Source organism: Oncorhynchus mykiss, chromosome 11 (genome assembly GCF_013265735.2).
Source record: "Oncorhynchus mykiss isolate Arlee chromosome 11, USDA_OmykA_1.1, whole genome shotgun sequence".
NCBI lineage: Eukaryota > Metazoa > Chordata > Actinopteri > Salmoniformes > Salmonidae > Oncorhynchus > Oncorhynchus mykiss.
Genome location: NC_048575.1, coordinates 29,998,073 through 30,013,501, shown reverse-complemented (window position 1 = coordinate 30,013,501; position 15,429 = coordinate 29,998,073). Strand labels below are relative to the sequence as shown.

At 42.4% G+C, this 15,429-nt stretch overlaps 1 protein-coding gene across 2 annotated transcripts in view; it reads left to right on the top strand.

The window, feature by feature from the left end:
- Positions 1-15,181, top strand: part of LOC110535566 (cadherin-10-like) — a 62,640-nt gene extending 47,459 nt beyond the window's left edge. For both annotated transcript variants that reach the window (XM_036935296.1, XM_021620631.2), the window contains 5 exons: positions 3,283-3,419; positions 10,657-10,778; positions 10,875-10,983; positions 11,183-11,431; positions 14,088-15,181. In XM_036935296.1, the coding sequence (XP_036791191.1) occupies positions 3,283-3,419; positions 10,657-10,778; positions 10,875-10,983; positions 11,183-11,431; positions 14,088-14,581 (1,111 nt within the window). In that variant the 3' untranslated portion in view covers positions 14,582-15,181. The remainder of the gene's footprint in view (positions 1-3,282; positions 3,420-10,656; positions 10,779-10,874; positions 10,984-11,182; positions 11,432-14,087) is intronic.
- The last annotated feature ends 248 nt before the right edge of the window (positions 15,182-15,429 follow it).

Sequence of the window (15,429 nt, the reverse complement as noted above, 5' to 3'; positions counted from 1 at the left end):
ATTACATAATTTTCTGGAATTTTCCAAGCTGTTTAAAGGCACAGTCAACATAGTGTATGTAAACTTCTGACCCACTGGAATTGTGATACAGTGAATTATTCTGTCTGTAAACAATTGTATGAAAAAGTACTTGTCATGCACAAAGTAGATGTCCTAACCGACTTGCCAAATTATAATTTGTTAACAAGAAATGTTTGGAGTTTTTGGAAAAAAAATGTAATGACTCCAACCTAAGTGTATGTAAACTTCTGACTTCAACTGTATTTGAGAATCCTATACATTGACTACAGCTCAGCATTTAACACCATAGTGCCCACAAAGCTTATCACTAAGCTAAGGACCCTGGGACTAAACACCTCCCTCTGCTACTGGATCCTAGACTTCCGGACGGGCCACCCCAGGTGGTAAGGATAGGCAACAACACATCTGCCACGCTGATCATCAACACTGGGGCCCTTCAGGGGTGCATGCTTATTCCCCTCCTGTTCTCCCGGTTCACCCACACTGCAGTGTGGTGCCAGGACAACAACCTCTCCCTTAATGTGAGCAAGACAAAGGAGCTGATCGTGGACTACAGGAAAAGGAGGGCTGAACAGGTCCCCATTAACATCGACAGGGTTGCAGTGGAGCGGGTCGAGAATTTCAAGTTCCTTGGTGTCCACATCACCATCAAACTATCATGGTCCAAACCCACCAAGACACTTGTGAAGAGAGCACGACAACACCTTTTCCCCCTCAGGAGACTGAAAAGATTTGGCATGTGTCCCCAGATCCTCAAAAAGGTCTACAACTGCACCATTGAGAGCATCCTGGCCCATTGCATCACCACCTGGTATGGTAACTGCTCGGCACCTGACCGTAAGGCGCTACAGAGGGTATTGCGAACGGCCCACTACATCATTGAGGCCAAGCTTCCTGCCATCCAGGACATATATACTAGCCGGTGTCATAGGAAGGCCCAAAAAATTGTCAAAACTCCAGTTTCACAAGTCATAGACTGCTCTCTCTGCTACCGCACGACAAGCGGTACCGGAGTACCAAGTGTAGGTCCAAAAGGCTCCTTAACAGCTTCTACCCCTTAAGCCATAAGACTGCTGAACAAATAATCAAATGGTCAACCGGACTATTTACATTGACGTTATCTATGCATAGTCACTTAACCCCTACCTACTTGTAGAAATTACATTGACTAACCTGTAACCTCACACATTGACTCTGTACCGGTACCTCCTCTACATAACCTCGTTATTTTTACTTTTTATTTTGCTTTTTACTTGAGTTTATTTAGTAAATATTTTCCTAACTCTATTTCTTGAACTGCATTGTTGGTTAAGGGTTTGTAAATAAGCATTTCACAGTAAGGTCTAAACCTATTGTATTTGGCGTATGTGACAAATAAAATTTGATTTCATCCTTTTTTGCATTCACTCTCTTGCACTGACTATACACTCACTGGATTCTACCCAAACATTCACATATACTTAAATTCTGAGGATATACCCGTCCTATATCAGCTTTCTGGTCACCATAGCAGCACACGCTCCAGCAGGTATATCTCACTGGTCACCCCCAAAGCCAATTCCTCCTTTGGTCGCCTTTCCTTCCAGTTCTCTGCTGCCACTGACTGGAACGAACTGCAAAAATCACTGAAGCTGGAGATTCCCACCTCCCTCACTAGCTTTAAGAACCAGCTGTCAGAGCAGCTCACAGATCACTGCACCTGTTCATAGCCCATCTGTATACAGCCCATCTATCTACCTCATCCCCATACTGTATTTATTTATTTAGCTCCTTTTGCACCACAGTATCTCTACTTGCACATCCATCTTTTTCACATCTACCATTCCAGTGTTTAATTGCCATATTGTAATTACTTCGCCACCATGGCCTATTTATTGCCTTAACTCCCTTATTTGACCTAATTTGCACTCACTGTATATTGACTGTATCTTTTGTTCATTCCATGTGTAACTCTGCGTTGTTGTATGTGTCGAACTGCTATGCTTTATCTTGGCCAGGTCGCAGTTGCAAATGAGAACTTGTTCTCAACTAGCTTACCCGGATAAATAAAGGTGAAAAAAAATTAAAAATACTTACACTCCAACACACACACACACAAACACACACACACACATCAAAATGATTCTCCACAGAGACACACACACACTTCACATACACTGCTGCTACTCTATGTATTATCTATCCTAATTGCCTAGTTATTTTCCCCCCACCTACATGAACATATTAACTCGTATCCCTGCACAACGATTCTGTACCGGTACTCCTTGTATATAGCCTTGTTATTGTTATCTATTGTGTTACTATTTTTATTTTTTACTCTTTGTACTTTTTTACTTTGCATTGTTGGGAAAAGGGCTCTTCAGTAGATTTGATGTTCTGCTGCTGAATAAAGCCGTTTGAGGTCATTTGATTGTTTTATGACCTAATGGATGGATATGGTGTAAGAATAAACGCAGCAAGAGAAACACATTATTATTGGTGTGGTATCAAGTCTGTAACAACAATTCAAAGTTTCCTCTAATACGTTTTTTGGGGGGGTGGAAATATGGTTTGCTTGGCTAAATCTAATCCATCCGTGTATCCGAGTGTCAGTGTGGAGTGAGGGAGAGAGGAAGGGAGGTTGGAAGAAAAGCAAATTATTCATGGGTCCCTCCTGGTGATTTCCCAGCGGAAGTTTGTGGCACTGTGAAGAGAATACAGACACTGTTTATATCCACATAATTATGTAAACTAGCCCAGTGCGGTAGCGGCACAAAGTCAAACTGAAAGAGCCTCATTTGCTCTATCAATTCACACTGCTCTGTTCTGCCATTCCACACATATCGTGTCTGTCTGTTTGTGTATTTTTCTGTCTGTGTATCTGTCTGTCTGTCTCCCTCATGGAGACAACCCGGTCTCTGCTTGTGCAGCATGGGAGGATTGTGTTGCAAATTATGAAATGTCAGTGGAATATGTAAGTTGACAGTGATAAATGAGACAGCAGTATATAAGGATTCATAATTTCTTGACAAAAGAAACAGAAGGAGAGGAATGATATGTACTGTGGGGACCAAAAATGTGTGATTTGTAATGTATTTTCTCATAGAGTCTTGTGTTATTATTCTCTAATGTAATGGATCACAAGAAACAGGGACAGCCTTGTGCAAATAGTGTACTGTATGGGGAAATAAATAATGTCCAGATTATTTCCAGATTATGTGTATATAAAAAAATATAGATATTTTTACACAATCAAAATTATGTATTTGTATTTCTCTGCAGATACTCCATTGACCGCCATACCGATCTGGAAAGACTGTTCAACATTGATTCTGTAAATGGCACCATTACAACACTGAAAGCCCTCGACAGGGAGATGTCCAAATGGCATAACATCTCTGTTGTTGCAACTGAAATAAGTAAGATTATAATCCCTTTTCTTTACCTTCTTTTGCAAAAAATGTCTATGCATGTGTCAGGCAGCCGAGGTCTAAATGTAATGTGGCCAAACGACGCCAACTAGGTGTGGTTATAAGCCCAAGGAACTCAGATAAATTAGGATAAGACAACAAGACATCCGCAGCCCAGTAGCGATTGCGTGCTCTAAAACGCAGAGAAAACTGGCCAGCGACTTGTCCCACAGATATGTGCACACTGGCACGAGTGTGCAAAGTTGGCAAAAGTTTTTAAATGTATAAAATCAAGAAAAAAAAAGAAAAAAAACAAGGGCATCTGTGCAATATTCAAGTAAAAACGGTGCAAATAACACTAAATCACCACATAACTAATGTTAGCCACTATAGCTAACCAACCGAGCCCAGCAGCCAATCCTGCAAGGACCCCTTAGCCGGCACTATAATCGGTTCATCTTCCACTACATAGAATTGACAAAGTCTACTTACAATTTTCCTGGGTAGCTGGCTCCAACCGATCGGACCAGGATGTGTGTAGTTTGCCTTCATACACAAGTGCTGATACACTTCAGGCTACAGGATGGCTGGCTTGCTTGGTCAATCTGGCGTCGGCTCCGAGTGATGTCCAAGGCATTCCACTCCAGTCGTTCCACATCCGCATATATACAGTCACAACCAGGATGGACAATCCTTGTCCCAACCCAATAGGTCCACATCAAAGAGTCACTTATCAGACCCAATTGTCTGATGGGATTCTCATTAGGAAGTTCAGTGTTCACGGCGGGAGCGAGTATTTGGAAGAACTAAAATAAACATGCAAATACAATGTCATGGATTCATCAATGTTTCAGTGTAGGATAATCAGTCTGCAACAATGTGAGTCTTTCCAATTCCACAGTAAATCAAAGTTTATTGTTCACAGCAGCATGACATCCACCCCAAAACTTTAATGTAGCCAGTCCCTGGCACATTCCATGTCTTGTTCTCTATAGTGAGCTGGTGGATGTCCAAGGTTAGCCCGAGCAGGTGCCGGTTTATAACATCTGCTTCATCTGGTCTATGGGGCTCAGCAGCAGGGACAACATAAAAAAAAATATAGAATGGCGGTCTACTCCAGCCTCTGCCTCAACTATGGGTGTAGGTTCCTGTTCAGGTGCTCACCCTGTCCCTTTCTCTTCCTGTCTCGCACCCACACCCACTCACTTGGAAGTAGAGATAAAGCTTGTGTTTCACAGTCATAGTCCTTATTGTGTTGCTAAGCTGGGTCCCCCATTTTCTTTTTGGCTAAGTCATAATCAAAAGGTCAGCCTTTGGTGACAGTCCCTCACATCAGAGTGCTCACATCAGAGTGGAAATGGGAGGGGCAACAAAAATGTCTCGACTACATGGGAACATGCTGTTCCGACTTTGGTTTTTGCTGTCTGATCACGAGTAGGGACAGCCCATGTATATCAGGTAAACATGTCAATCATGACCAATATGTTTTGATAAGTAACTAGGGGCATACTGAGGGAAGGGAAGTCTAGGACAATCACTTCCAGGGGGAAGGACACTGGAATGCGGTTTAAGGGGGGCCCTGGCATCTACTCTGTATTTCTGCAGGCTACAGACAACACATCCTTGAAATTATGTTTTTACATTGGATAAAAGTAGAGACTCAGAGCTACAAAATGGTATATAACACACTACAGTTGAGGAACAACGGGAAAGTAATTTTGCTTTAATAGTTGATGAACTTGTAATCTTCAGCATCTATTTAAGGGTTGATCCGAGAGTTCTGTACTAACAACAGCAGTCAAGCTGCTAGCTACTTCCAGACACAAATGAGAGAACAGCTCACTGAACATTACTCGCCCTAAGAGAGCTGGTTAGGCTGTTATGTTATCCAGCAGCATACCAACCTGCATACCAATGCTGGCTTGCTTCTGAAGCTATGCAGGGTTGGTCCTGGTCAGTCCCTGGATGGGAGACCAGATGCTGCTGGAAGTGGTGTTGGAGGGCCAGTAGGAGGCACTCTTTCCTCTGGTCAAAAAATGTCCCAATTCCCCAGGCCTGTGATTGAGGACACTGCCCTGTGTAGAGTGCTGTCTTTCGGATGGGACATTAAACGGGTGTCCTGACTCTCTGCGTTCATTAAAGATCCCATGGCACTTATCGTAAGAGTAGGGGTCTTAACAACAGCAGGTGAGAACCCAAGCTAACATTGGCCAGGTTGCTAGCTACTTCCATGCACAATGACATAACACTGACCATTTTACTCGCCCCAGCAGATCTGCTTAGGCTGTTTTCATGTTATCCAGAGCATTGGTGACTGTAACTGTGCTGCTGGCAACAATTGAATTACGCTTTTTGCCAACGTTTACTGACACCGGCCATATTTAACGGGTGTTAAATTAACCATAATCCCAACTCATGACATTACTACCCCACATGCAGCTGCAGGTAGCTAACCAACCAGGTTCAAGCTAGCTAACATTAGGCTATAACTAGTGGCTCTGAGATACGAATTACCAGAACATACATGTACCGTTAGCTAGCGAGCCAGCCAGCTAACGTTAGCTAGCAGTACACTTTAACTTGAAATGAAAAGACTATGTCAAAATGATAAACTTGCAATATCTGCAAATGTAGCTAGCTAGATTATCTTACCCATACATATTATGGATGGAGGCGTCTCCTGTCAGATGCCATGGTTGCCCTTAGTTTGAAAATGTAATCCGGAGACAGGTGTTTTCTCCATCTCCTTAGTTAACATACTCAAATTCCACTGACTTCAAAACTCTGTCCTCCAGAAAGTGGAGAGCACACACGTAACGTTAGCCAATGAGCCAGCAAGCTAACATTAGCTAGCTAACTTAATTTGACATTAGGTTTATGCAGTTTTACTACACAATACATTTTATAAAAAGCCGCGTTAGACAGGATTACCTAGACTTACTGATCAGCTCAAATAGACGGAAGTGTGCTATATGTTAGACCAATCCAAACTCATCTCTCGGCATGTCCAGCCCTTCATTATCTCAGCCAATCATGGCTAGCGGGAAAGTTGCTGACTTTTTCTGTGGCTAAACCAACTAGGCTCGTAATTTAACAATTTGATTCGTATTTACAGATGGTATACACGTTCACATGTTCTAGAGGGCATTTCTGCCAAAAAAACACATTTTGATAAAAATAAAGAAGTTTGCGTTCAAACGGCTCCCCTGTGAAGTATGGTAAAGAGATGAACATTCAATTCTCTGTCATCAGCTCTGGTGGACATCCCTGCAGTCAGCATGCCAATTGCACGCTCCCTCAAAACTGTGGCATTGTGTGACAAAACTGCACATTTTAGAGTGGCCTTTTATTGTCCCCAGCAAAAGGTACACCTGTGTAATGATCATACTGTTTAACCAGCTTCTTGATAAGCCACACCTGTCAGGTCTTATGGATTATCTTGGCAAAGGAGAAATGTTTGACATATATATGTGCTATGTTTTCGCCGTAAAACATTTTAGAAATCTGACTTGCTGGCTAGATGAACAAGGTGTTTATCTTTCATTTGAGCTATTGGACTTGTTAATGTGTGGAGGTTAAATATTTGTAAGAATATTGTTGCGTTCCATGCGCCACCGTTTCAGCTGAACGTGGGAGGGTTGATTCCCAATTGGAAACCAATATCTTAGACAGGTTATACTCTTTCCATTAGCCATACTTGAAATCACCATTAGGACATTTACACTTAGGCACCCAGCGTGCCCTGGGGTAAAATGGCATCATCATATTTGTTTTCCTAAAACCTGTCCTTTGAGTAACTGAACACTGCTTCCAAAAACACAATCCTGCCAACTATTGCCAAATGTCAGGCAGCTGAGGGCCACCTGGCCAGCCCCTTGTCCCACAGATTTGTGCGCTCCGGCAAGAATGTGCAAAATGATCAATAGTTTTAACTTTATAAAATAACAACAACAAAGGGAATCTATGCAATATTGAAGTAAAAATGGTGAAATGTGCAAATAACGCTAAATTACCACATAACTTAGCTAATATTAGCACTATAGCCAACCAACCAAGCCCTTCAGCAAGTCCAATGTGGAACTGTAGCCGGCACTATAATTGGTGTATCTTCCACTACATAAAATAGAGTAAGTCTGCTTAAAATCTTCCTGGGTAGCGGGCACCAGCCCACTGACCTGGGATGTATCAGTGCTGCTACACTTCCTGGCTTCGTCAACCTGGCATCGGTTTGGGTGATATACATAGTGTTCTGCTGCAGCCTTTCTGCATCTGCATATACAGTGCCTTGCGAAAGTATTCGGCCCCCTTGAACTTTGTGACCTTTTGCCACATTTCAGGCTTCAAACATAAAGATATACAACTGTATTTTTTGTGAAGAATCAACAACAAGTGGGACACAATCATGAAGTGGAACGACATTTATTGGATATTTCAAACTTTTTTAACAAATCAAAAACTGAAAAATTGGGCGTGCAAAATTATTCAGCCCCCTTAAGTTAATACTTTGTAGCGCCACCTTTTGCTGCGATTACAGCTGTAAGTCGCGTTTTGCACATCGAGAGACTGACATTTTTTCCCATTCCTCCTTGCAAAACAGCTCGAGTTCAGTGAGGTTGGATGGAGAGCATTTGTGAACAGCAGTTTTCAGTTCTTTCCACAGATTCTCAATTGGATTCAGGTCTGGACTTTGACTTGGCCATTCTAACACCTGGATATGTTTATTTTTGAACCATTCCATTGTAGATTTTGCTTTATGTTTTGGATCATTGTCTTGTTGGAAGACAAATCTCCGTCCCAATCTCAGGTCTTTTGCAGACTCCATCAGGTTTTCTTCCAGAATGGTCCTGTATTTGGCTCCATCCATCTTCCCTGTCCCTGCTGAAGAAAAGCAGGCCCAAACCATGATGCTGCCACCACCATGTTTGACAGTGGGGATGGTGTGTTCAGCTGTGTTGCTTTTACGCCAAACATAACGTTTTGCATTGTTGCCAAGAAGTTCAATTTTGGTTTCATCTGACCAGAGCACCTTCTTCCACATGTTTGGTGTGTCTCCCAGGTGGCTCGTGGCAAACTTTAAACAACACTTTTTATGGATATCTTTAAGAAATGGCTTTCTTCTTGCCACTCTTCCATAAAGGCCAGATTTGTGCAATATACGACTGATTGTTGTCCAATGGACAGAGTCTCCCACCTCAGCTGTAGATCTCTGCAGTTCATCCAGAGTGATCATGGGCCTCTTGGCTGCATCTCTTATCAGTCTTCTCCTTGTATGAGCTGAAAGTTTAGAGGGACGGCCAGGTCTTGGTAGATTTGCAGTGGTCTGATACTCCTTCCATTTCAATATTATCGCTTGCACAGTGCTCCTTGGGATGTTTAAAGCTTGGGAAATCTTTTTGTATCCAAATCCAGCTTTAAACTTCTTCACAACAGTATCTCGGACCTGCCTGGTGTGTTCCTTGTTCTTCATGATGCTCTCTGCGCTTTTGACGGACCTCTGAGACTATCACAGTGCAGTTGCATTTATACGGAGACTTGATTACACACAGGTGGATTGTATTTATCATCATTAGTCATTTAGGTCAACATGGGATCATTCAGAGATCCTCACTGAACTTCTGGAGAGAGTTTGCTGCACTGAAAGTATAGGGGCTGAATAATTTTGCACGCCCAATTTTTCAGTTTTTGATTTGTTAAAAAAGTTTGAAATATCCAATAAATGTCGTTCCACTTCATGATTGTGTCCCACTTGTTGTTGATTCTTCACAAAAAAATACAGTTTTGTATCTTTATGTTTGAAGCCTGAAATGTGGCAAAAGGTCACAGGATCGAGGGAAAGATGAACAGAGAAAAGTACTGAGAGATCCTTGATCAAAACATGCTCCAGGACCTCAGACTGGGGCGAAGGTTCACCTTCCAAGAGGACAACGACCCTAAGCACACAGCCAAGAAAACGCAGGAGTGGCTTCAGGACAGGTCTCTGAATGTCCTTGAGTGTCCCAGCCAGAGCCCGGACTTGAACCCGATCAAACATTTCTGGAAGCACATGAAAATAGCTGTGCAGCGACACTCCCCATCCAACCTGATAGAGCTTGAGAGGATCTGCAGAGAAGAATGGGAGAAACTCCCAAAGTACAGGTGTGCAAAGCTTGTAGCATCACACCCAAGAAGACTCAAGGCTGTAATCACTGCCAAAATTCAAGTACTGAGTGAAGGCTCTATATACCTATGTCAATGTGTTTTATATACCGTAATTGCTGGACTATTAAGCGCACCTGAATATAAACCGCACCCACTGAATTATTAAAAAAGATGTATTTTGTACATAAATAAGCCGCACATGTCTATAAGCCGCAGGTGCCTACCGGTACATTGAAACAAATGAACTTTACACAGCCTTTAAACGAAACACGGCTTGTAACAAAAATAAATAGGCTTTAATGAAACACGGATTGTAGCAAAAATTAAACAGTAGCCTACCAAGAAAGTCATTGGTCACTATCTTCCTCCTCCTGTGCACTGAAACCACTGAAGTCATCTCCTTCGGTGTCGGAGTTGAATAGCCTCAGAATTGCTTCATCCGATGTTGGATCGCTGCCCTCTTCAACACGCAGCAGTCCAGGCTTTCGAAACCCGTTGATGATAGTGGATTTTTTGACAATGCTCCACGCTGTCAGCAGCTCTATTTCCTTTTCCAACAGCCAGATCGATCGCCTTCGGCATGAATCTTGTGAAAGCGGGAAAAATCCATAAATTAGCCGCGTCATTGTATAAACCGTGAGGTTCAACGCGTGGGAAAAAAGTTGCAGCTTATAGTCCGGAAATTACGGTATATATAAATTTGCTAACATTTCTAAAAACCAGTTTTTGCTTTGTTATTATGGGGTATTATGTGTAGATTGATGAGGGGAAAAAACGAGTTTATCCTCTTTGAGAATAAGGATGAAACGTAACAAAATGTGAAGAATGTCGGTGTCGGAATACTTTCCTGTACGTTGTTTTTTTGTTAACTTTCTAATGTTAACTTCAGGGATATTTCAATTTTACCCTACGAGCTCCGGACTACTTCTGTTTTTCTGTTCTACCTGATAATGAATTGCACCCACCTGGTGTCACTGGACTAAATCAGTCCCTGATTAGAAGGGAAGAAATTTTTAAAAAGCATTGTAACTGGCTTTGAGGTCCAGATATGAATTTGAGGGGGTCTACTCTATGGGCCAACTAACACATTTTCAAACTTCTTGTTTAGGTAACCCTCGCCAAACCACTCGAGTCCCAGTGTTCATACGGGTCTTGGACGTAAACGACAATGCACCTGAATTTGCCATGTATTACGAGACATTTGTCTGTGAAAATGTCAAATCTGGACAGGTACAGTAGATGTATGACATCATAATACTACAAATGGCGAAGAAAAGCCTGAAGAAACATGTGTTTTCCCATACCTTTTTGTTTCACTATCCACAGCTGATTCAGACAATAAGTGCGGTTGACACGGATGAGCCCCTTGTTGGACATAAGTTTGTCTTCAGTATGAGCTTCTCCAATCCAAATTTCACCATCATTGACAATGAAGGTAGCTAATGTTAGCCTTGTGCTTTTTATCTGGCCATTATCTGGTCTTAGTTGTGTGAGTTGTATTGACAATTTTACTTTTTTGTAACCTATGGAGCTGCAATGTCACAATCATTACTGGGAACATTTGTTCTAAACATTAGAAACACCCTTAAATTTCTCATATCCCCTTTTTCTTCCCTCTGCGATCCACCCCTTAGATAACACAGCCAGGATCATCACCCGAAGGGGAGGATTTAGCCAGCGTGAGATGAATACATACCTACTGCCCGTGGTGATCTCAGACAATGACTACCCTATCCAGAGCAGCACCAGCACTTTGACTGTGAACGTGTGTGCCTGCGACAGCCGGGGGAACGTGCAATCCTGCAACACAGAGGCTCTGCTGTCTGCCGGGCTGAGCACTGGAGCTCTGGTGGCTATCCTGCTCTGTGTCATCATCCTCTTGAGTAAGTATCACTATCAATCACACTGGTAAAGTAAACCGTTGCATAACAAATTTCACCCTATTCCCTGTTGTTACGAACCAGCTCGTAGCCAGTAACAAAGAGAGAGACAACACAGAAATAAAGAAATGACAAACGTATTTATTAAACAAAGTAAACTATGTCCAAATAACAATGGTGTGTGTGTAGTCAGTAGTCAATAGTGTAAGTGAGAGGATGTGTTCAAAGATTGTGATAATAAGGGGTGTTGAGGGGTGTTCACGCACGCAAGAAACACCACCCAAAAATGCCACAACAAAAAACACCAGTGTGTTTGAGGAGACTCTCCCACACAATCTATGGGGAGAAAGGTGTATTTATCCCCGGGACACACCCGGGACCAGGTAGTGTCCCATTTCGCTGACAACCCTCCCGGCTCCACCCACCGACATCCTATTAGGGAAAACAAGAGCAAAGAGAAAGAATTCGGCAGACAGAGTGGGAAGGTCGTCACACTGTGTTGAGCCCGTAAGGCTTTGGTCAAATGTAGTGCACAATATAGGGAATATGGTGCCATTTGGGAGACGCCCAAATCAAAGTCAGAGAACTTAAGTACTATTCTTAATTCTGAACATACAGTACTGTACAGTAGCACACAGCAATCCAAGTCACTTATTACAAAGCTGAAGCAATTATTCTAGGCTGTGTTGGACTCTACCACAATAAACTACACTGCACGTGTAACGAACTGGTCTGTAGCCACAAATATCCTGGAATATAATGTGATAACACCCTATGGAGTGAGAAAGGACTTCATTTGCACCCGGTATGCACTGGCTAGCTCCTTCTTTTTCTCTGCTGTGAGTCCTTCGACAGCACTTAAATCCTCTGTGCTACTTCTGTGCTATTCTTTTGTGTTATTCCTTTCATCATCAAACTTCTTCAACTAAAGAAAGTTTAAATTAGGGCCACTCACTGAGACATTACTTTGCTGGCTGCATGTGTAAATAGTGTTTCTCCTCATGAAAATGGTGCAGCAGGATGAAAGCTTTTATTATTGGTTATATCCACTTGACAAAAAGGTATTTGTGTTTTTCCCTGCTAAAGTAGGTCACATCCTATTTCCTGGCATCCTAAAGCACCACTTCAGCCTCCTTTGTGAGCTAATGCAGTATGTAAAAGCACAAAGTGCAAAACATAAAGTGTGCATGTCTTTTTCCCCGGCAAAAAGCAAAAGATACGTAGTGCTTATGTTCAAGGGGATATCAATAAGTAATGGGCAAAAAGATTACTTTGAACCTGGTATTGCACTTGGCCAAGCATAACCCCAGTGCCATCTAAACAGCATAATCCATGAGCCTATTAAGGATGTTGAAATATTAAATTATCCAATTAAAGGTCATGAGTGACTTAATAGCAACATAAATACCAATCCACTGAGTTTTGTTTGTGTACTCTGCTTTGCGTTATGGCTAAGAACAGCCCTTAGCCCAGTGTTATTCATGATAATGCACAGGTTCTCATGTTTTATTGCTTAAATGAGTGTGTGTGCTATTCCTCCTCCTCACTCAATAATGCAGACCCAGTTCATCTGTTGATGTGTTCACCTGTTCATCTGTGCTCTCTTCCTTTCTCTTCCTGTTCCATGATCTCCACCCAACTTGAATCTTGCTCACATCCTTGCCTAGTCACTGATCCCTCGCTAGCAAATTAACTATTGACATTTCTTCCACTGCATGCTGTGCTTGTTCCTTCTCACAGTCCCCATTCACTTTTCTGTCTGACACTGGAGAGAGCTCTACTGTAGCTCTGGCTTCTGGCTCACTCAGATTGGAAGTGCTGAAGGTTGAACCCCATGTTCGCCTCTTGAGTGAAATATCATGACATCTGCTCATTATCCAATGGTTTTCTCGCTTGAACCCCTCTGACAGGCTGTCTAATTCACCTCCACTACGCCTCTGACAGGCAGGCAGTAGGCGCTGAGCTGGAACAGTTTGCGCTCCTCCTCCACACTGCACCACTCCCCTCCATGCCAACCCACACCACCCAACACTGGGGTATCAGTCAGAAAGGCCTGGTAACTGGGCCTCTAAAGAGCCACTCCTTCAGAGACCTTTGTAATTAACACCTGGGTGGGAGGCAGGTAGAGTACTACAGCACCTGCTGAGGGGTGGGAAAGAGGAGGAGGAGGGGGATGAGGAGGAGGCCCAAATGTAAGGGAATTGTTTTTCCTCTCGATTTGCTCCTTTTTCATGAAAATAATGAGCAACAACATAAATCCAATGCTCTCATAGTGCCACTGGATGCACATTCCTCCTTCAGCTGGCAAGTTTGGATTTCAAGTCTTGCTCAGAAATTAAAATTGAATAAGATGCATTTAATTATGTGAGTAAGGGTAGCCTGTCTTGAGAATGAGAAAAACAAAGGGCTAATTCAAGTGCTACAGATTTTCAACAGTGAATTTGATGTTAAGGGGAAAAGCGAAAGAAAAGCTTGTTCTGCTCAATCTTTAATAAAAGGAGGTGAGTGCCCAAGGCAGTGCAGCGTATTTATCACTGATAGCAAATGTCTTTCTCTCTGGTGTGTATTCCTGAGTTTACTTAATGAATGACGGAGCACACTCCTCTTCTCTCCCATCTCATACTCAAGTTTTAATCTCTCTATCTGTCTGTGTGTGTAGTGATCGTGGTGCTGTTCGCTGCCCTGAGGAGGCAGCAGAGGAAGAAGGAGCCTCTGATTATCTCCAAAGACGATGTGAGAGACAATGTTGTCAGCTACAACGATGAGGGGGGCGGAGAGGAGGACACCCAGGCCTTTGATATTGGCACACTGCGCAATCCAGAGGTGATGGACGCTAAGAAGCTGCGCAGGGACATCATCCCAGAGATGCTGTTTCCCTTCGGGAGGACATCACCTATAAAGGATAACGCCGACGTCAGAGACTTCATTCACGGGAGGCTCCATGAGAACGACTCAGACCCCACCGCGCCCCCGTACGACTCCCTTGCCACCTACGCCTACGAGGGGAGCGGCTCGCTAGCCGAGTCACTCAGCTCCCTGGAGTCTGGAGCTACGGAGGGGGACCAGGAGTACGATTACCTAAGCAACTGGGGACCGGCGTTCAAAAAACTAGCGGATATGTATATAGGGAAGGACACAGAGAGAGAAACCTAGATTACAGTTAGGGCTGTACTACCGGAGCCCATCATCAATGACATGTATTGATAATCTCTCTCACACACTATCCTGCAACCGATCCATTGATTCATATGGCTGGTCAAGTAGAATTCATAAATTAAACATTAAACTCACTACTGGTGGTGATATTCCTCACAGTTTTACTGTTTTTGGTTATAATCAGTAAAGATGCCTTTGAATTTTAAGAAATGTTGTGAACAATGGTATGGACAATGTGTTTTGTAACTGAGGAGTGAGATAGTAGTCTTGTATACTATCAATGTTTATTGGAGAAAAAAATGCTTTTCGGGCAAAGTAAATTTGAAATAGATACATGTATGAACTGCTTTTCCATGATGGACATACTATATCCTATTCGCCATCTTTGTTTGGCAAGCAATGTTCATGTTAATGGTTGGTTAGGTTTATTCTGTGGATCCATTTCATCATATACTGTAGGTGTATGATGTAATAAGGACGTGTACGTTGTAGGGTAACTGTCACACACTGAATTCATGTTGTTTGAATGCCAAGTTATATTGTTTTATATTTATATTTTTATACTTCTTTTCTTAATAAAAAAATTAAGAAACTTCACATTTTCATAAATTTTTCATAGAGTTTCAAGTTTTATTAGTAGTATTTTATGAATCACACAGTTGTATAAAATACAAGTTGATACATCATATCAGTGGAATTTGATAATATAGAAGTTCCACAATATTCAGCTGACAAAACACATTGTAAATGTAACGTTTTCACATCTGAAGTATGGGAAACTAGGCATGAGCTACAACCACCACCTCAATTTATTGTTAGCCACTATGGTGCAATGTAAATCAGAT